The sequence below is a fragment of the Microchirus variegatus genome (assembly GCF_963457635.1).
Source record: "Microchirus variegatus genome assembly, chromosome: 13".
NCBI lineage: Eukaryota > Metazoa > Chordata > Actinopteri > Pleuronectiformes > Soleidae > Microchirus > Microchirus variegatus.
Window position 1 is genome coordinate 18,796,660 of NC_139814.1, and position 22,271 is coordinate 18,818,930.

Consider the following 22,271-nt stretch of genomic DNA (forward strand, 5'->3'; position numbering starts at 1 on the left):
TAGGTCACAGGAAATATCTCCGTGCTACTTCCTAGGATACTTAGTAGAGGTGAAGGACTCGAAGGGGAGTGACAGTAAACAGGAGACTGGTTCAGAAAGGACACAGCTGTTGTCTTCTTTCGTAGAATATACTGTATATATAAGACGGCAAACAACAACTGCTTGGGAAAAGGAGACTGAACAGCAACATTTTCCAGTTCTTTTTTTAGCAACGTTTACAAAAAAAAACCATCATGAAGCTGAAATTACCAAACCCAGGACTGGATGAACGGATCCCGTCTCACAAGGACCTGGAGAGGATGGAGAAGGAAGAGGCTGGAGACAGGCCAAAATGGGACAACAAAGCCCAGTACCTGCTCACCTGTGTCGGCTTCTGCGTGGGACTCGGCAACGTCTGGAGGTTCCCTTATTTGTGCCAAAGTCACGGAGGAGGTAAAGTGTCTTTAAGTGTATAAAAAAATAGGAGTCATCAGTCTAAATTATTAAAAGGATTTAAATGTTTTTAACCTATTCTTAGTCATTATGCAAAACAAAATAAAATTTAAAGTCAAACGTGTAAATTCAAAGGGATTGGAAAAAGGAACGAGTGCGATTCCTTGTTTATAGGGTCGATAATAAAAGCTGAAATGCTTTTTAGAGTTTATGGGAGCCATTACGGAATCAGTTTTGGATGTTGCTGCCTGCTGTGCTGAATATGTTTACTCACTCGGGACGTTGTTAACACATTATGATGTGGATGTAAAACTTCTAGGAGCCTTTATGATTCCATTCCTCATCCTGCTGGTTCTGGAGGGAATCCCACTGCTGCACCTGGAGTTCGCCATCGGTCAGCGACTGAGGAAAGGCAGCGTGGGAGTGTGGAGATCGATCAACCCCTGTCTCACTGGAGTTGGTGGGTAAAAAAAAAGAGAAAGAAAAAGGAAGCAGTCAATTATTAGATTGATCAGCTGCTAGAACGGTTGTAACGTCTTCATTCTGTTCCAGGTATTGCTTCCCTGTTTGTCTCAATTTTGGTGGGTGTGTACTATAACACCATTATGGCCTGGATCATGTGGTATCTCTTCAACTCCTTTCAAGATCCTCTTCCTTGGAGTCAATGCCCTCTGAATGCTAACAGAACAGGTAGGATATGTGATTTTCTTCTAGCATACGTATCTGCCAGTTTGATGACAGGCCTCCTCTTAACGGTGCCGTTTCCCTGCAGGCTTGGTTGAGGAGTGTGCTCGCAGCAGCACGGTCGACTACTTCTGGTACAGGGAGACCCTGAACACGTCAACAGCTATTGATGAGTCTGGGGGCCTGCAGTGGTGGATAGTGCTGTCCCTGGTGGCTGCCTGGAGTCTGCTCTATGTCTGCTGCATCCGGGGGATTGAGACCTCTGGAAAGGTCTGCATTGTCACTGCTCGCTAGCGTGAACCCTGCAAGCATGCACATCTGTTTGTTAAAATGAATGATTTTGATATTCTTCTTCTTTTCTCAGGCCGTGTACGTCACATCTACGCTGCCATATTTGGTCCTCACCATCTTCCTCATCAGAGGACTGACTCTGAAAGGTTCCATAGACGGAATCAAGTTTCTCTTCACACCAGATGTAAGCATTGTTTTGTTCTCACCTCAAAAAACCTTCAAGACGTTAAAAGTGCAGAGGACTAACATGACCTGGAAAACTGCAAATTTCAGGTTAAATAAATGAACATATTGCATCAGTCAGTGAACTAAATGTAACCCTTGGCCAGAGCCAGGTTAATTGTTTTTGGCCTTGTTGTGTTTAGCTAAGCTAACCCTAGCAGAAACAAGATGCTTATCAAATGGAAATAAGGTGGCACTGAAAGTGAACGGAGCTAACCGTAAAGATTGAGATAAACTTTGATCACTTAGCTGATAAAAGCCAATGATGTTTCATAGATACCACTAAGACACTAATAAAAATGAGTACAGGATATAATCCTAAAGAGTAAAGTAGAGCACCTTCGCAGATCAATCATTAACACTGCCTGGGGCAGTGCGGCATGGTGTTCATTGATAGTTTTAGAAAACAGCAACAGAACAAAAAATAATCAGCACAGTTTCAGCTCATACTAAACCTATTTTATTTGGTTTTCTTTAAGGTGAATGAGTTACTAAATCCATCGACCTGGTTGGATGCCGGTGCCCAGGTTTTCTACTCCTTCTCTTTGGCTTTCGGAGGTCTCATCTCTTTCTCCAGTTACAACTCTGTTCAGTGAGTAAGAGCTTCAAGTGCACCAGACTCCCCCACTGAACACCTGTTCTCACATGACGATCACTTTTATTTCGTAGCAACAACTGTGAGCAAGATGCCGTTCTCATCTCCATCATCAACGGCTGCACCTCAGTGTACTCTGCGACGGTTATCTACTCCATCATCGGCTTCAGGGCCACACAAAATTTTGATGAGTGCGTAGACAGGTAAGAGTCAAACTGGCCAAAAAGAAGCCACTCGTAAGTTTTAGAAAACTTATCTTCCTCTCTTCTCTCTTTTATAGCAACATTTTGAAGCTGACGAATGCCTTCAACTATCCTGAAGACAACATCACAGAAAGCAATTACATTGACATTCTGGCACACCACAACCTAACAAGTCCAGAGATCATCAAAGAATTGAATCTACGGGTCTGTGACTTGCAGACCTATCTCAGTCAGGTCAGTAACGAGTGTAAATAGTTTTAGGGACCATTTAGGGACCAGTTTGTGGGAGTTAGTGGCATCTAGTGGCAATTTTGCATATTGCAACCTCCTGAATACCTTTCGCCTTACATCCCCCAGGATGGGTATACAGTATAAGAAACTACAGGTAGCAAAAATCCCCAACCAGAGTTTGAATTGTGCATTCTGGGCTTCTGTACAAACATAGCAGTACAATCTGGTAAAGGAACTGGTTCCATGTATTATAAATGTCTCATTCTGACAAAAAACACAGCACTTGATTGATAGGGTAATAATAAATTAATCAAAATATTTCTGCAAATATTTTATTAAATGTCTGTCCCCCTAAATTGCCCCCCTTTAAAAGAGTTTGTAGTCTCATTAATGATATAACAATGCATGAATGTTTGAAACATTTGGTGTACTTTATACACCTGCAGGGTGTTGAGGGGACAGGTTTAGCCTTCATCGTGTTCACCGAGGCCATCATCAAGATGCCGTTTTCACCTCTCTGGGCTGTCCTGTTCTTCATCATGCTTTTCTGCCTCGGACTCTCCACTATGTTTGGCAACATTGAGGGAGTAGTGGTTCCTTTGCAGGACCTAAAGGTGCTACCAAAATCTTGGCCCAAAGAACTCTTTGCTGGTAAATGTCTTCTGTATTTATAACATACATAAAAAATACTTTTTTTTCATATGGGATAAGATATTGTGATTAAACTCCATGGAAGTTAACTGATTTGTTGTTGTTGTTGTTTTCCAGGTCTGACATGCTTATTCTCTTGCGTACTCGGGCTCATATTTGCTCAGGGATCTGGAAACTACTGGTTGGCTCTTTTTGACAGCTTTGCAGGATCTATTCCTCTTCTTGTCATCGGGTTCACTGAAATGGTTGCCGTCATCTATGTCTATGGTGTAGATAGGTGAGTATGTCCAGGAAGTGATTATTACAAAGCTACAGTTTGAACACTGTCAAAAGTAATAGGTTTTTTAGCCTTGTTGTTAGCAACAATTTGGTAACGCATACACCCATCCATCTATTTCTATATGGCTTTATCTTACAAATGAGAGTTGAAGCCTATCCCAAAGTGAACCAGGCAGCAATATGAGCCATCGCAGCACCATGTGACCCGTAAAGAATACATAACATCTACATATCAGCAAGAAAACTGACAGGTCTTCACACAGTTGGAAAAAAGCATGAAATACCAGCATATAGTATTCTGACCTTGAAAGAGAGATAAAAAAGCAGAGTGTATCTTGTGATGTAACAAGACAGAGGTCAGAAATGTAGAAATATGCATTTTGTTCAGAGATTCTATAGAAATGTTTGAGAAAGCAGGAAATAAACAGCTGCAATATGTTCATGTTGTTTTAGATTAAAGCTCATTAGATTAGATTAGCTCAGATAAATATCTATTTCTTCAACGCCCACTGCTGTAACAATGTTTTAACACATGTTTACAGGCTGCCTTATTTACTGTAACTAATAAAAGTACAAAGTCATTCTTTATGGATGTTTTCATGCACGCTCAGCTGACATTAGCTCTCCTTCTTATTGCTTCCAAACAGGTTTAACGAGGACATTGAGTTTATGATTGGCCACAAGCCCAATATATTCTGGCAGGTGACGTGGAGGTTTATTAGTCCACTCATTATGATAGTCATCTTGGTATTTTACTTTGTTACCCAAGTCACCAAGGACATCACCTATTTGGTTTGGGACCAGGAGGCGGTAAGTGTGCTACTATCATTAGTTAAACTTCAAATACAGTAGCTTAAAGACCATTTCAGATCTCTGCTATCATTCATGATATATTGTTGACTCTGATTATAGGAGAACTTCCCAACCCTTGAACCACGCCCATATCCCTCCTGGATCTACGTTATCATCTTCATCCTGGCTGGAATTCCGAGTTTAGCAATCCCCATATACGGCCTCTGCAAATTCATTTACATGGCACTCTGCAAGCGGAAGGACTACAGCGACCATACAGTGGAGACCATCTCTGCCACAGTACAAATGAATGAAAAAATTAAGTTTTAAATAGCTTTTTTTCCCATTGTTATTATTTAAAAACTCAGCAGGTGACGCTGTTTCATGTTTGCCTGTACGATGCATGTAAATTACACTTATTATTGCACGATGACAGAAGAGCACATTACTGATTACTAGAAAAGTAGGAATCTATTTGAAAGCATTTTCTGTGAAATACTTGTTTTGAAGAACAGGATTGATGATACCTTGTATTAATATTCTGATATTAGTTTCCCTGTTGTGTCATGATTTATGTGTTATTGTATGCTCTATGTTAAGGCAGTATTTTGGGAAAGACAGTCGTTTTTGGTCGAGCATGGCTATCACTTTGAAAACATTACATACATATACATATACACACATATATTTATATATATATATCTTCCACCTCTAACGCTGTAATTCATATTTTTCAAGATTTCATATTTGTCTGGTTTGTAACTGAGCCATGTTCATAGTTTCAGCTTCTTTTATGTATACATATATATACTTTTATGTAGTTTTAGCGGAAAAAAGTCTGAGCCCTTTGCCTAATTTTGTAAGTTTACTGTAACATTTTGTAAATAACCCTCTTGAAGCAGATCCTTGTTAAATTATAACATTTGTCATATTGTATGCTTCTCTCTGCTCCTTTTTGTTGCTCGCTACATCACAGGTTTTTAGTCGATGTTTGTGCCGTTTATACTTTTTTAAAACTGTGGCCCGACTGTTGTTGTGTTTTAATGTATATTGCAACACTGCACTTACCCTGCCATAAACGGTGAGGTTATGTGACCTGTTAATAATCTCCTCACCGGTTCAGACTTAACAACAAAATTATGTGGTTACTATGTGGTCCTTTTGAGCTAGTAAAATAAATTGTGTGGAATATCATGAACTTACTGAAGCTTTTAATGGTTTTTTTTGCTTGGCAACACATACATTTTGACCGTAATGCAGAGAACTATGATACTGAATAAACCCTTCTGACACTAAATAACCTATTGCAAGAACAAAGTCAACTTCAAACTTGGCACAGGAGGAATTACATTTTGCACATATGTGATAATAAATAAATGTCCCTTTTGTATGCGCTCCAAAGACACCAGTAGTTCAGAGTGTACATCGGCTAATCTGTGGCCTACATACGATAACATAAAAAGATAATAAACCTGTCATGAAGACTTCAATACACCAACCCCTAAGGGCTTCTCTGTCACAGACACCACCTCCCCACTTCAGTACGCATGTGGCCACCATGAGACTGGTACTCCCCAACCCAGGACTGGATCTGCGTATCCCTAACCATGACGACCTGGACCGGATGGAGAAGGAGGAGGCTGGTGACCGGCTCAAGTGGGACAACAAAGCCCAGTACATCCTGACCTGTGTGGGATTCTGCATTGGGCTTGGTAACGTGTGGAGATTCCCTTACTTGTGTCAAAGTCATGGAGGAGGTAAGTAAGGCCAAACAGAAGAAGGCAAAAAAAAAAAATGATAGGTGGAGTTGTCAAGTTATTGAGTGACAAAGTAGAGCTTCCATGAATTAATTTACTGCTCTGCTTTATGGTGTTTTTCCACCAGTGCCAAAGCAATAGAGCAATTGTGGCAAACACGGCATTCAGTAAGTTGGAGCAGAGTTATGGTTTTACCACTCAACTTTTGGTCTTTATAAAAATGTGTCTCATCACAATCCTCCCCCATCAGGTGATGATGTGGGAGCAGACTGTCAAAGATCACTTTACTGTTTCCAGTAACTGTAGTTGATTTAGTCCAGCAGATTGACAGACAGTTGAAATATACCATTGTTGATTTGTTTTTTATTTTTTTAAACCAACTAACTTATCTAAATTAGTTGTTTCTTCATCTAGGTGTTGAGATTATTTAAAAACACACCAGTTTACATACAGAATGTGTTTCTCTGGCAGAGAAGCATATAAATGAATGTGGGGATTACAGCGAGCATCACTTTAGATAAATTGCGAACTTAACTGTTTGACCTTAACCAAAATCATTGGTCTCTCGTGCCTTAAGATAAATGAATACAGTTAAATACATCACTTATTCTTCATGAGTGCCACTAAATTACCGTTGTGTTAATGATTCTTCTCTGGAGGATGAGCCTCGTCATACCGGCTTTGCTTGAAACTGAAACAAATATAATTCATCTATAGCATCCATTTCTGTGTGTGAATGTGCCATTATTTTTATGGAATGCTGAACAATGAGATCGGAAGGAAGCTCATGCTCATTCTAAAAGTGTACTCTGTGTTTCTTAGTGACTTGTTAACTTTATGGGGTCATGCACATAAAGATAAAGCCACTGTCTATAGTCCATGGTAGCAAACAACACCGTTTTTTTAAATTTTGACTCTATGATCCCTTTTTGGTAAAAGAGTTTTGCGCTACAAAAAAAGACAAATCTCACAATCGTAGTACAACTTCTTCACATCACATTTTTATCTATCAATTAATCTGTCACCTTTGTAGAGCAGCAATATCTAACCAGCTATTCATTAATCTTATCATTTGTTAATCATCATTATTATTTTATATACATGTTGTATTTCAAAACCGCCTGCAGACAATACTATCTTATCACTAATGTGTTTATGATCTGGTTCCTAACTGACACCCGAGGAGCAAATATCTTCACAATATTCAGACATACAACAGACCTATCATATTGTGCCTGTTTTAGCCTCCCTTCACTGGTGACAAGGGAGTTTTACATCTCTGACAAGATTTAATTGTGGTCCTAAAGACCCATTTTAAGACACAAGGTGACCTTTGAAGCAGTAGCACCTAAGACAGAAAAGTAGGACTACATTAAACTGATAGCTACTTGTTGGAATTCAATGTCTTCCTCAAGTGACGTAGTTTAAGGATCTCATTTGAAAGTTCACTAGAGGATCAGTGCACAACATTCCAACTTTCACCTTTGAGTAGCAAACACAATAAGATCATTGATACAAACACCTGAATGAAGTTTCCTTCAGTTTGTGACAAGAGTCAGCCTTGGAGATAGGGTACAGACCTTTGATATCATCATGCTTCATGAAGGAAGGAGCCGGTTGAAGTTGATCGGGAATTTGAATCCCTCCTAGGCTTCTTCCACTCGAGGTCTTTAAGGCTTGTCCAACTGGTACATAAACTCCACAGGATTTCTTGGAAAGATCTGGAAACAGGACAATGTCTGGGTTACTTCACATAACATCAAGCTATGGCAACCCAACCCTGTATAAGCAGCAGAAGATGAATGGATGGATGGATGTTACGCTTACAATAGTATGTTCAAAAATTCAAACAGCTGATCAATTATTTCCCAGGTGCCTTTTTGATCCCTTACCTCATCCTGCTGGTGCTGGAGGGAATGCCTCTCCTGCTACTGGAGTTTGCCATCGGCCAGCGTCTGAGGAAAGGCAGCGTGGGAGTGTGGCGATCCATCAGCCCATATCTGACCGGTATCGGTAAGCAAAACAGGCTCTGGAACAAAAGTGACTCCGGCCTTCCGTGAGTGTTTCATCACACTTGACGCTGCTGTCTTCCAGGCATAGCCTCCATGCTGGTGTCCTTTTTGGTTGCGCTGTATTACAACACCTTAATGGCCTGGATTATGTGGTATCTTTTCAACTCCTTCCAAAGCCCACTGCCTTGGACTCAGTGTCCTCTCAATGAAAATGGGACAGGTATTTGGAAACACACACACAGTCAACATGTTGAAATCTACTCATCATGGACTCATCAATAGTGGCCTGTTTTTGTGCTTCCGCAGGATATGTACCTGAGTGTCAAGAGAGCTCCACTGTGGATTACTTCTTCTACCGAGTGACTCTGAACAGTTCGCAGTCCATCAGTGACTCTGGAGAAATCCACTGGCCCATTGTTGTCTGCCTGTTAGCTGCCTGGACAGTTGTGGCTATCTGCTGCATAAGGGGAATTAATACTACAGGAAAGGTTTGTTGAACCCAACTCATTTAGTTAGTGTTGCCTAAAGGGCTAGCACTGATCTCTTGCAAGGATGAAGGTGCCATTTACTACTTAATATTAGTGACCAGCCATGGCAAAACTGGCAACAAGTAGGCCGAGGGACATTTTGAGTTATTTACAGTTTCTGAAAGTGTGTGTGTTTTTCTAAAGGGTGTCTGTGAGATCCCACATCCCTGGAATTAAATTCCAAGTTTGTGATCCTGCTTCTTGACTGGATCGTCTAGTCTGTGCTTTCTCAGGACTAAAACATTTAAAATCAAGTCAGATTTGAAAATCCTTTGGTGTGGGAAAGGCTTAAACTTAGGATGCTGAACTTGAAGCATGTGCGGGATATTTAAAGGTGCAGTGTGTAAAATGTGGGAGAAATTATTTTTAATTTGGCAGAAATTGAATATAAAATAATCATGATTATGCTTTTGTATGAGTGTAGAATCTCTATTACCCAGGAATGAGCCTTTTATGTTAATTTATATTATCTGGTCAGATCTTAAGAGGCTTACATTTTGGACCACCATGTTTTTACAATAGCTTTCAGTCTCTATTCGTTTTGATGATAAAAGAGAGCTACATAGGTTCTCCAACAACGTGGATGTGAGGTGAGGGACATTCAGCAGCGACACACACAACTTCACCAAAATAAAAGACTAGTATTATTAAACAATAATAATAATGCCCCTTCAAAGCTCGAAAGTCACAGTTGTGTGTGATTGGACAGTTTATGCCTTGGGAAGTGATCTTGAATAATACAGTAATCTAATTTTCAGCTATAAACTCTTCCACATTTTCTTTCCGTGACCACAGGCGGTCTACGTCACTGCGATTCTGCCATACGTAGTGCTGGGCATCTTCCTGATCAGAGGATTGACTCTTAAAGGAGCCCTAAGTGGACTACAATTCCTCTTCACACCAGATGTACGTTACAAAGCTCGATGACATAAAAACAAATACATGTTGTTTCTCGAAAGTTGAGAGCCTTATCACGAGATCTGCCTTGCAGGTGAACGAGTTGATTAATCCGACAACCTGGTTGGACGCAGGTGCCCAGGTCTTTTACTCGTTTGGTTTAGCATGGGGAGGCCTCATTTCTTTCTCCAGCTACAACCCTGTTCAGTAAGGTTTATTTTAAGGTCAAATAAAAGGATAGTATAATCACACAAGCTGTGTGCTAAATCGTTTGCCTTTTTATTTTTTTACCCCTCACAAGTAACAACTGCGAGCAAGACGCTGTGATCCTGTCTGTAGTAACCGGTCTCACCTCAATCTATGCTGCCACAGTCACGTACTCCATCATTGGATTTAGGGCCACTGAAAAGTATGATCAGTGTATCAGTGGGTAAGTCAAATTGTGAGGTTTTTACATTCATCAAATCATTATTTCCATTCAAACAATTCCATGATTAGCCTTTGGAGGGCAACGCATGCAACATGACTCACCAGTGATGTACTCTGTGTCTCTAGGAACATCGTGACATTATTGAATACGTTTGATCTTTCGGAAGACAACATCACCTCAGTCAACTATGAGGACACACTCAATCACCTGAGCAGCGTTTACCCTAATGTTGTTCAAGGATTGGATATCAAAGAGTGTAGCATGCAGAAACTTCTAAGTCAGGTAATTATATTGAGAAATATCGATCAGGTTCCACACTTATCAATGTATTACTACTCTTACTCTACATTGTGATTGATGTTCATTTGTGCAGGGAGTGGAGGGAACAGGTCTGGCGTTTATTGTGTTTACAGAAGCCATCACTAAGATGCCCGGTTCCCCAATCTGGTCTGTCCTCTTTTTCCTGATGCTTTTCTGTTTGGGGCTCTCAACACTGTTTGGCAACATTGAGGGAGTGGTGGTACCCTTGAAAGACTTGAATGTATTTCCTAAAAAATGGCCCCACGAAGCCGTGACTGGTAACCTATTTTCTTTTATTGCTTTTTCACCTGCTTTTGTTTGTTGCTGGCTTCCTGTTTTTAGAATGAGCTCCCTCGTTTTCTGCCTGTGCATTTCAGGAATCACTTGCGCTGTGGCCTTCGTCATCTGCCTCCTGTTTGCACAGCAGTCAGGGATTTACTGGGTGACCGTCTTTGACACCTTTGCTGGATCTATTCCACTTCTGACCGTCGGGTTGTTTGAGATGGTGGCTATTGTTTACGTTTACGGCATAGACAGGTAAGCTCACTAAGTCCATGTGTTTGGTTTGAAATTTGATATTGACTGTACAATAGCTGTGCTGTACAGCAGTGATTCCCAAAGTGTGTGTATGTGGCCCTCTAGTGGACTGGGTTGGTTGGAACTGCATGTGGGCTGTGAGAGGTCATCTGTAGCTTCAAATAAACCTAAAAATCTTAGGTTTATTCGCCCTGTGAAGCACTTTGTGATTCCATATCTGTGAAAGTTACCTACATTGAACTGATAGCTACTCGTTGACCCCCTCATATTCTCACTGGAACATATCTCTCATCAAAGGAAGTGGGTTCATAGTCTTCATTATTTGCTGGGTCAGGCATGATGGAGAGGTGATCTTCACATGAAAAAAGGAAAGTGTGCGTGTTGTACTCGATTTGTGATGAAATAATTCAAATTGGGCCATGGCATTCTTAAGTTTGGGAATGGTTGCTGTACAGTAATAGCCTCAGTAAGCTGCGACTGTTGGTATAATAATTGTATTTCTTGACATACAATAATACCTCTTGTGTTGCAGGTTCAATGAGGATTTTGTGTTCATGATTGGACACAAGCCCAATATCTTCTGGCAGGTGACATGGAGGGTCGTCAGTCCTTTGATTGTCTTGGTGATCTTAATTTTCTACCTGGTGACCCAAGCACAAAAAGAGCTTCGTTATTTAGTCTGGGACCACAACTCTGTGAGTAAAACAACATATATGATGCAACTTATGCTCGGTTTTTCTGACAATAAATTACATTGATGATTTCATGTATAAAATACCTTATGTTTTACAGGAGGAGTTTCCATCTCTGGCATCAGTTCCATATCCTTCATGGATCAACGCAGTCATATTTCTTTTGGCAGGAGTCCCCAGTATTACACTGCCCGTTTATGCACTGTGTAGACTTGTTTATGTTTACTGCAAGAAAAGGAGTGAACAATGAGCCTGCAAATCACCTAACATCCAATCCGATCCAATTTATTTATAAAAGAACAACAGTTGATCAGAAGTGCTGTACAGTAGAATTATAATATTAAAAATAACAGATGTGAAAACAAACAAACACATACATACAAACATATAAGACATAAAACACATGAGTAAACATAACATCTCACACAGAAAATGCAGAACAACAGACTCACACTGTCTCAAATGCAAAGGAGAAGAGGTGAGTCTTTAAAAGAGATTCAAACTTTGACAGTGAAAGGGGAGCCTAACGGCTAAAGGCAGTCCATTCCACAACTTAGGGGCTGCAACTGCGAAAGCTTGATCCCCTTTGAGCTTCAGCTGCCATGTAGGTACAACTAAGAGCAGCTGATAACCCTAACCCTTGTTAAAAGGCAATCAGCAGCTGAAGAAAAAGGGAAAATGGGAGGAGAATGTTTGTCATCGACGTCCAACCAGAATCTATAAAGCTAGCTGAGGGAGGCGGGGGTAGTTGTCGAAGGGTTGAGAAGCAAGACAAACCCTGGACAGGTCACTAGTGCATCACAAAGCTGACATACAGAGAGTCTCCAGGTAACCTTGAATCAATCTACGTGCATTTGGACTTCAGGAGGAAGCTGGAGAACCCATGTGAAAAAACATGCAAAAAAAAACTCCACTACAATAAGATGCAGGACAATTTCATCTGTCTTATTAAACTAAATAAACACTTCAATGTTTGTTTATTTGTCGTATATTTATTTTTCAATACAATTCAGTTAAATAATAGACCTACTCATCAAACAAAGACTGAATTTTCCGGACCTTTCTTACATATTCTTCGATAAATGTACTGCATATAGTTTATGATCATTTTTGCCTCAGTTCAGTATAACTAGCCTGCAAAGTATAACCTTTTAAAGACATAATGAGGAAATGGTGTGAACCAGAGCTGTGGAAAAAACCAGGGAACCATTACATCTATGTTTAGATAAGTCATCGTCTTTGTCGTCGGTTAAAGAGTAACTTTACAGAAATGACACGAGCTGAACAGATGACATGAGGCCACATATTATCAGTCAGTCATAAACAGCATTATAATCTGAGTCATGACGGGGGTGCGTGGGCTGTAACCACGTAGTATTCTATACATGTACATGTACTGTATATTAACATGCAGATCATACAGAGGAGCAAACAAGCCAGGAGAGGGAGACATTACTCTGCAGGGAACACATGAATCCCTTCAAACAGAATCAGATTGTAATATTTTGCTATTATCATTAAAATAAGCAGTTTAGTTTATAATAATAAAATTTTCAGCTAAAAATAACAGTTGGTGATTATAATTATTACTATAAAATCCCTTTTATTTAAGTACCGTACATGATATACTACTATACGACAAAAAGGTTATTCAAATAATTTATATATAATAAAACTTATTTGATATTTAATAATAATGTAATAGTTAGATATTAGGTTCTTATCTAACATTTAAATGTCCAGTGTGTAAAATTTAGGCCAAATTATTCAAATTTTTTCAGTTAAAATTATTAGGATACATGTTTTATACAATCACCTGATTGTATCAGGGGGAAAGGAGAGGTGAGGTGAGGGATGTTCATCTGTAACACACAAAATTTCACCAGAAACTTTACATACTGTACCTTTAAGGGCAAAAATCGACACAATCGTATTAAACAAAGAGAACCTGAACAAATCTGAGGTAAAACATCAACTGCTGTCACGTGTGTCAAACCTGAAAGTGTGTTTGCACAGCCTATAAACATTATATCGATATATTGAACTTCTTTTATTTTTACTGTTATTGAATTATGACTATGCCCTACTAAATTTTATTGAAACACCATAATCAAGTCACCTTACATGGACGTCGCCCACTCCAGACTGAGCATAAAAACACAATTAAAAAAGTATAAAAAGTAATATGACAATCATAAAAGAAGTAGCATCACACAATGTGTTAGAAGAAAACGTGCATTTAAGAAGATATCTATAGGATGTACGTCAGGGGTCACCAACCTTTTTGAGACAGAGAGCTACCTTAAGGGTAAAAAATAATATGGAGGGCTACCACATTAACATTTTTTTTTTTTTGTTTACCATTTAAATGATTAATATTATGCATTTAACTGCATACACATTCATTCCAGTGCTTACTCCTAACGATTATCGGGTTTTATAAACAATATCAAAGATATTTTACTGAGCGATCATACGGATACATGCAAGTGAGGTGAAGTGAAGTGAGCCCGCGGGCACCGTATTGGCTGCCTGCGGGCTACCAGGTGCCCGCGGGCACCACGTTGGTGACCCCTGATGTACGTTATAAGATATATATATACGTATATATATATACACATACATATATATCAGGCAGTAAAGTAATGGAAAGGTAACTTATTCCATTGCTTGGGAGCACTACTGCAAACGCCGTTGTAATCCTTGTGCGCGTGTTCACGTATACAATAAAAATGTGCAGTACATCTTTAGTACGTTGCACCAAAACTGCGTTATACAACGTTGTTTTACAGCCTTAACATTAGAGCTGTATTATCTTAGCATATCAATACAGCACCCTGGGAGGTTATGTAATTACGGAGACTTGAAATTCATGAGGTTCATAAGAATGTATAGGTTACCGATTAAAATCAGCAGGGTGCAGGGGTACAGGCTACGAAGACACGAACACCTGGTCATAAACGTGTCGACAAAAGTGGTGGAACATGCGTTACAGAATAGATAAAAGTGATGCAGTTTTGGAATCCATGTACATTCGGCAAACAACCAGTTTCTTTGTTGTTCTTTCTCGATGATTGCACCAGAAAAGGAGTCGTATGCAATATGAAAAACACATAAATCAGTTTTTGTGAATGAGAATATTAAAACGGAAATGGTTTTCAGCCTTTATGCTTCCACCAAGTCGATAACGTGACATTGTGTGTGGTCATCATCATCACTTGCTTTTTCACTTCAAGTCCAATTGACAATTTCAAGCAAGACCGAGAGAATATCAGACTTTTAGAATAACAACTTCATCGCAAGATCTGAAGAGCTAACTGTTGAATGTCTCCTCCTATGACTCTGACATCAACAAGGAAGTGCCGCTCACCCGATATTATCTTTTTTTCAACCCTCTAAATGAAAGTTGATCAGCCGTTTCTGAAACATTTAACCACATCAGAAGGCTGTCTTGAGAAAACAGCTGCAAAACAGTTGCCCCTAATAAAGAGGCTGGTGAGTGTATCACCCTTTTCTGTCCCTTGTTTACTCGGTGATTGAGTGAATAACAACTTAAGAACTGGGCCCATCACAGTGGAGAATGTGTCCAGCTTCAGCTAGGATTTTGTTGCCATTGTGATGCGTGCCACTTCTACAGAACACAATGATTTGAGCATGAATCTTCTACCTATTAACAGCACGGTAACAGGTAGAAGTGCAGAACGTGTGCCGCCTGGTTTGACCTACTGTAGATAAAGTTGTAGATCATAAATGTGTGTCTCAACGTTGCCAGGTTCACACTCCATGCTGTCAGTCTGACGCACAAGAAGCACCGCGTTAACATCTCTCTGCTTTAGAAATAGTCGCCATGAGACTGGTTTTTCCCAACCCAGGACTGGATCAGAGGATCCTGAGCTTTGATGACCTGGAGAGAATGGATAAGGAGGAGGCCAGTGACAGGCCCAAGTGGGACAACAAAGCCCAGTACATCCTGACCTGCGTGGGTTTCTGCATCGGAATCGGCAACGTGTGGCGATTCCCCTACCTGTGTCAAACTCATGGAGGAGGTGAGCTATAAGACAAATAGTCAATGGACGGCTTATGATCTTAAACGACTGTGAGAGACCGTCTTTCAGATAAGATTAATTCATCTAATTACACCAGGGCCGATTTGGCCCCTATGTCAGCTGGGATTGGCTCCAGCAGCTGTGCAACCCTGATATGGAGGATAGAGCGGAAGATAATAAATTAATGATTACAAGACACAACTTGTCATCTGAGCTGTGAATGCTTTTACTTACAAGAAACATTTTTTTTTTTTTTTTCAAATAAAAAAGAAGGATTCGACTGATTTGTCATGGCTTTGATGTTCATGGCACGAATGCAGAAGGTGGAACTGAGGACAAATAAATAAAGTAAAATAGAATACATGACGGTGGGAGGGAGTCTATGGGTAGAGAGGAATAAATAAATAAAAATGTACCGATTTATCCTCGAACTCTTGCAGTCATAGCTTTTGTACGAATCAATGTGAATATCGCCGCTCTGTTCAGGCCCTGCTTCTACAACTGTTTTACGGTTTGTTGTGACTTGTGTTTGTTTTTCGATGTTGCAATGATTATGGGATTTGGCTCAGCCAACACAACAGCCTCACAGGGAGAGTTCAGAAATACTGTAAAACCAGTAACAAAACAAACACCACACACACCGTCTGTCAACGCTAGGTTTTAAGGACAATTTTTTTTAAAAAGTGCATTTTAAACACCATTAAGAAATGGACTAGGACAGTTTAATAGTTTTTCCATTTCTTGATCTACCTGCTGAAAACACTTTTTGTTGTAGTTTCCCCGTTTTGGAAATAATATCCATAAAAACATCCATCAAGAAGTTATAAAGGCATATAGGAATATAATTCAACTCTTATCACATGGTATCACTGTCACTTTTATAGAGGGCTCTAATGTTACTGGTATTGGAGAGCAAAAGTCCTTGTTAAACACTCTTAGATATTAGCCCAGTGCAGCACATTATAGACAAATGCCACCATCATCAACATCTTTATTACTCAGTGCTCAAAATAGTTCCAAGGACATTTCAGTATTGTTCTTCTCTGAAGTATCGGGAAAGCAAACAGATAAAATTGGGCCGGTTGAGGCCACGAGGGTGTAATGAGAGTTCACAAGTTCAGTGAGAGAGGAAAAATACCAGAAAGGTAGACTTTATTGTACGTTATGGACTCATTGACTGGGCATAGAGGTTAACTCTGTCCTACAAACTACCTGCATATGGAAAGTGACACTGATGGTAGGTGTGGCTGTCAATGGTTTACAGATGAACTTTAATATTCCATGTTTTATTTCCCAATATAAGAATTTTTTGATAAAAAGGCCAATGACTATTGGATATTTTCAGTCATAGTGGGTTTTTTCCTTCTCAACTCACCAGAGGTTATTTTTGAAGGAAAAGCCCTTTTTTTTTAGTGAGTATAACATTAAATTCAGAAATACACTCTATACATTGTTAATGTGGTAAACGACTATTCTAGCTGCAAACGTCTGGTTTTTAATGGAATATGTACATAGGTGTATAGAGGCCCATTACCAGCAACCATCTCTCCAGTGTTCTAACGGTACATTGTGTTTGCTAATCGCATTAGAAGGTTATTGGATGATTATAAAACCCTTGAAAACCCTTGTGCAATGATGTTAGCACAGCTGAAAACTGTTTTGCTGGTTCTTAGACGAAAGCAAGTTGGTGAAACAAGGGGCAAAATTATTATTTTGAATAAAAATCATTATTTCTAATCTTGTCAATGTCTTGACTATATTTTCTATTCATTTTGCAACTCTTTTGATGAATAAAAGTGTGACTTTTAATGGAAAACACAAACAAATTGTATAGGTGACTAATGTGGTGAATTGTGGTTGACAACGGGAACATTTTGGCGAAACCAGTCTATGATTAAAAGACGTTATTAATCTGTAATGTGACTCAACAATCCAAACCCTGGTTTACTCAGGTGCCTTTTTGATCCCCTACCTCATCCTGCTGGTGCTGGAGGGAATGCCTCTCCTGCTACTGGAGTTTGCCATCGGCCAGCGTCTGAGGAAAGGCAGCGTGGGAGTGTGGCGGTCCATCAGCCCGTATCTGACCGGTATCGGTAAGTAAAACAGGCTCTGGAACAAAAGTGATAATGGCTTTTGTGTGAGTGTTTCATCACAGTTAATGCTGCTGTCTCTCAGGCATAGCCTCCATGCTGGTGTCCCTCCTGGTTGCACTGTACTACAACACCTTAATAGCGTGGATCATGTGGTATTTCTTCAATTCCTTTCAAAGCCCACTGCCTTGGACACAGTGTCCTCTTAATGAAAACGGCACAGGTATTTACACACACACAGTAAGTAATGTTGAAAACTCATCTGCAGTGGCCTAACTCTTTGCGCTTCCACAGGATATGTACTCGAGTGTCAAGAGAGCTCCACTGTGGATTACTTCTTTTACCGGGTGACTCTGAATACTACGACCTCTATAGCCGACTCTGGAGGACTCCACTGGCCTGTGGTGGTCTGCCTTTTAGCTGCCTGGTCTGTCATCTGTTTGTGCTACATACGTGGGATTGGCACGTCAGGCAAGGTTTGTTGAACCAGCCATTTATACTTTACTAAAAAGGTCCAGCGTGTAATCTAATGATTTGTGCAACAAAAGGAGGACCAATCAGCACCTTAATTTCCCAAGGATTGACATATCTAGACGCTGGCTAGACTGCTCAGCTCAGCTCAATATCTCAGGGGGATTCGGTAGCCTACAGACATGATACTGTATCCCTGCATTAGGAAACACAGCCAACACGGCATCTACATACCAGAAAAAAAACTTTCTCCATGCTTCATTACTCCCTTCCTCTCTGCAGTTTCCTCCCTGTAAATGATTGGTTTATATATGGACAGAGCCACGCTCTTCTTTGTTTGCGTAGTAAGCTTCCACTTCTGAAATATGAAAACGAACGTCCATTAGAGCGACCGTAGAAACATGGCATTACCAGACGGCAGCTTCTCCGTAAAGCAAGGATGACTCCTCTACTCAACATTTCGGTTCCCAAGGGAATTCCCATACCAAAAAGGATGTTGTTCATCTTCATTTGCAGAGTAAGTTTCTGCTTCAAAATGGCTAATTTGTCCGTTTATCTTGTGTAGAAGCATGGAATTGCAAGAAGCCGCCCTCCAGTAGTATACATAGGGTTAGTCGTTGATTACGTTGATTCCACACTGGACCTTAAATCAATCACTGTTAGTTCACTCTCTTATCTTTGTCGTGACCTCAGGCAGTGTACGTCACTGCCATCCTGCCGTACGTAGTGCTAGCCATCTTCCTGGTCCGAGGACTGACTCTTAAAGGATCCCTGAACGGAGTCAAGTTCCTCTTCACACCAGACGTATGTTTCCAAATAATCACAGTTTCTAAAAGCATTACCTCTGCAGTGAAACAAGGACAGACAGTAACATGTGCCTCTTACTTTGTAGGTGGATGAGCTGATGAATGCGTCGACATGGCTGGATGCAGGAGCCCAGGTGTTTTATGCCTTCAGTATAGCGTGGGGAGGCCTTATCTCCTTCTCCAGCTACAATCCTGTTCAGTAAGAGACATTTAGAAGTCACGTTAACCAAACAGCAGTGCAAACATGGAGAAGTCCTTATCAGACATGATGTGTCCTGAGTATTTTTGCTTTTTTTGTTTTCTCTTACCAAGCAACAACTGCATGCAAGATGCTGTGATGTTGACTGCAGTTACTGGCATGACCTCAATCTTTGCCGCCACAGTCACCTACACCATCATCGGCTTCAGGGCCACTGAGAAATATGACAATTGTATTAGTCAGTGAGTAGTCACAGGATCTGGGTTTAAAGTGACATAAAGTAAAATATATGTCTTATATTCTGTGTTTTAAGACATATATTCATATATCTGTATACCTGTTACATGTTTGATTTCCAGTATTAGTAGCAGTATTTTTTTCTTTAACTTCCATCAGTGTTTTGATCGTAAATTTTCATTTCATGGCAACACGTTACACTTGGCTACATTGAGAGCAGGATTTGAGAGTAAGCGTTCAGCTGGGGATAATGAAACAACAGAAACATACCACACAGCACTGTGTTTACAGCATTATGGATATGAAGCAATTAACTTGTCACTGGCACTGAATTACAGGATCATTCAACACTAAATAAAGTCTATATAAAGAAAGGAGTGACCATAAAGTCCAGTGGGCAGCTCTCAGGTTGTAGGGTAAGAAGATTATCAATTTTGTTTTAAGCATTATTACATTGATATGATTCTTCTTATTATATGTGTGTGTATGTGTTTTTGTCTTAAAAATCAGCTGTTGTTTAGCACTGAGGAAAATATTGTGACGTCAGGTAATTGTGATAGAACCAAATTAAGTGCTCTACCGTGTGTTGACGCCGACTCGGTGCAGTCTGACTCATTGGGAACATCGTTTTTGCTTCTAGGAACATCATGACGATGATAAACGCGTTTGATCTGCATGAAGATAACATCACCGCAAGCAACTACGATACAGCGTACGATCGCCTCAACAGCTCCTATCCTGACATTGTTCAAGGATTGGATATCAAAACGTGTGTCCTGCACACATTTCTCAGCGAGGTGACTATATTCAGTCATGTCATCTTATTAATACGTTTGTTTTTAGTATCATTGTTCATTCTTACATTGACTGTTTGTGCAGGGAGTGGAGGGAACAGGTCTGGCCTTTATTGTGTTCGCAGAGGCCATTACAAAGATGCCCGGTTCCCCGTTCTGGTCCGTCCTCTTTTTCTTCATGCTTCTCTGCTTGGGGATTTCAACCCTTTTTGGCAACATTGAAGGAGTGGTGGTTCCCCTGAGAGACTTGAACGTGTTCCCTAAAAACTGGCCCCAAGAAGCCGTAACTGGTATTTACTTCAAACCATTTAGCTGTGCAACTATACTTGACTGGATCCGGTGATTTCTCTTAACTGTTTAATGTTTTATGTGCGTGTGATTCAGGGACAACATGTTTCCTGGCCTTCATCATTTCCCTCATATTTGCACAGCGGTCAGGGTTTTACTGGGTAACCCTGTTTGACAACTTTGCTGGATCTATTCCGCTTCTGACCATTGGATTGTTCGAGTTGATAGCTGTTGTGCATGTCTATGGCATAGACAGGTTAGTGCACAAAGCTGTATTTGCTGTATTAAGTTATGTTCTAAAACGACCGTACTACCAACCACAATTATTCAATAGTTGGATTAACATCTCACGATGATTCGTCTTTATAACTTGTATGTTTTGACAACAAAGGCCTTCTTTTGACGGTCGCCCAAATCGGATTTTTAATCTGATATTCCTGACCAACTGTTCACATTATATCTCAATGGATTCCGATATTTACAGGCCACACCCAACAAAAACAAGAAGTCTAAACACAATACAAGACGAAACAAATCTGTAAAAATCCAATCAGACTGCCAAAAATATTAAGCTAGATTCAACTTTCCATGCAGCAGTACGAGCGCCAACCAAAAAAATCATGCTATGCTAATATTCTGACAAAGGCGCAATAGTAGCAATAGCAATTTTTGCTAATTCCACCCTTTCCCAAGCGTGCCAGGGAACTACGGTGGCCTTTGGGTATGAACCAGTATGTTAGAAACATGGTGACGCCCATGTCTACAGCTCAAATACGTTTTATTCCAACACTATGGAAACCAAATTTTATTTTGTATTTTAACACTTAAATCCATCCTAAATGTTACACACTGAACCTTTAAATAAGGTTATATTCTCATATTAATAAAATCCGTCTCACGTTTCAGGTTCAACGAGGACTTGAAGTTCATGATCGGACATAAACCCTCCATATTCTGGCAGATTTCGTGGAGGTTCATCAGTCCCACAATCATCCTGGTGATCTTAGTTTTCTATATGGTGATTCAAGCTCAAGAGGAACTCACTCACTTAGTCTGGGATCCCAGTTCTGTAAGCTCAATAACTATCAACAGTAATCTGTGATCATCAAACCTAAATGGTTAATGTTGTATGTGATAATAACAATGACTCGTATTTAACTCATTCTACCTTTTGTGGTTCACAGGAGAAGTTTCCGTCTCTGGCTTCAGTACCATATCCTGCCTGGGTCAGTGCGGTCATATTTGTGTTGGCTGGAGTACCAAGTCTGGCTCTGCCCATGTACACGTTATGTAGGCTGCTCTTTGTTTACTGCAGAAAAAACATCTCTTAACAGTGATTGAAAATATACAAAAAATTCAGTGTCACACAATGTGTTATTCATTTGTTGTGCTCCTTTCTTAAGTTACCTTGTTTGAATTACAACTACAAGCACAGAGGAAAAGACTTGTAAATTTCACTTCTTTGTTTCTGAACATTTCTTGTGTATTATTGTCTGTAATAAATATTCGACTATTAGCCCATGTTTTTCTTTAAAAATTAAATTTGCTGTAGCTATGCTTTGACTCAATATCACACAAAACTTAATAATAATTACAGATTTCAGTCATTCTGTCACTTTTTACACTGATTTTAAGAACTCTGCCAGTGCTTTTGTACATTTATTTTTTACAATAAACCCAATAAAAAAATGTTTTTTACAAAGAGTCGTGCATTTTTGGGTTCAAATTGTTTTTGGCTCTGATAATGGGCAACTGTTTTATATACAGCTATATCGGTGATGTCTTGTGTTAGACTGAGCCATTCAATA

At 39.9% G+C, this 22,271-nt stretch overlaps 3 protein-coding genes across 3 annotated transcripts; all 3 read left to right on the forward strand.

The window, feature by feature from the left end:
* Positions 1 to 233: 233 nt before the first annotated feature.
* LOC310935484 (sodium-dependent neutral amino acid transporter B(0)AT1-like) lies at positions 234 to 4,710 on the forward strand (the record flags this gene model as incomplete). The annotated part of the gene is made up of 12 exons (XM_083899395.1): positions 234 to 432; positions 752 to 892; positions 985 to 1,122; positions 1,205 to 1,386; positions 1,481 to 1,591; positions 2,109 to 2,221; positions 2,299 to 2,427; positions 2,505 to 2,661; positions 3,105 to 3,309; positions 3,427 to 3,586; positions 4,236 to 4,398; positions 4,501 to 4,710. 12 exons carry the CDS (start codon positions 234 to 236, stop codon positions 4,708 to 4,710), a joined length of 1,908 nt encoding a protein of 635 aa, XP_083755521.1.
* A 1,228-nt stretch (positions 4,711 to 5,938) lies between these two features.
* On the forward strand, positions 5,939 to 11,782 carry LOC310935485 (sodium-dependent neutral amino acid transporter B(0)AT1-like; the record flags this gene model as incomplete). The annotated part of the gene is made up of 12 exons (XM_083899396.1): positions 5,939 to 6,137; positions 8,010 to 8,150; positions 8,232 to 8,369; positions 8,456 to 8,637; positions 9,472 to 9,582; positions 9,668 to 9,780; positions 9,875 to 10,003; positions 10,129 to 10,285; positions 10,377 to 10,581; positions 10,681 to 10,840; positions 11,373 to 11,535; positions 11,633 to 11,782. 12 exons carry the CDS (start codon positions 5,939 to 5,941, stop codon positions 11,780 to 11,782), a joined length of 1,848 nt encoding a protein of 615 aa, XP_083755522.1.
* A 3,597-nt stretch (positions 11,783 to 15,379) lies between these two features.
* On the forward strand, positions 15,380 to 21,794 carry LOC310935607 (sodium-dependent neutral amino acid transporter B(0)AT1-like; the record flags this gene model as incomplete). Its single annotated transcript, XM_083899540.1, has 12 exons — positions 15,380 to 15,578; positions 17,531 to 17,671; positions 17,754 to 17,891; positions 17,963 to 18,144; positions 18,833 to 18,943; positions 19,032 to 19,144; positions 19,258 to 19,386; positions 20,022 to 20,178; positions 20,261 to 20,465; positions 20,560 to 20,719; positions 21,370 to 21,532; positions 21,648 to 21,794. The coding sequence occupies 12 exons, from the start codon at positions 15,380 to 15,382 to the stop codon at positions 21,792 to 21,794; spliced, it is 1,845 nt and encodes a 614-aa protein (XP_083755666.1).
* Positions 21,795 to 22,271: the final 477 nt, after the last annotated feature.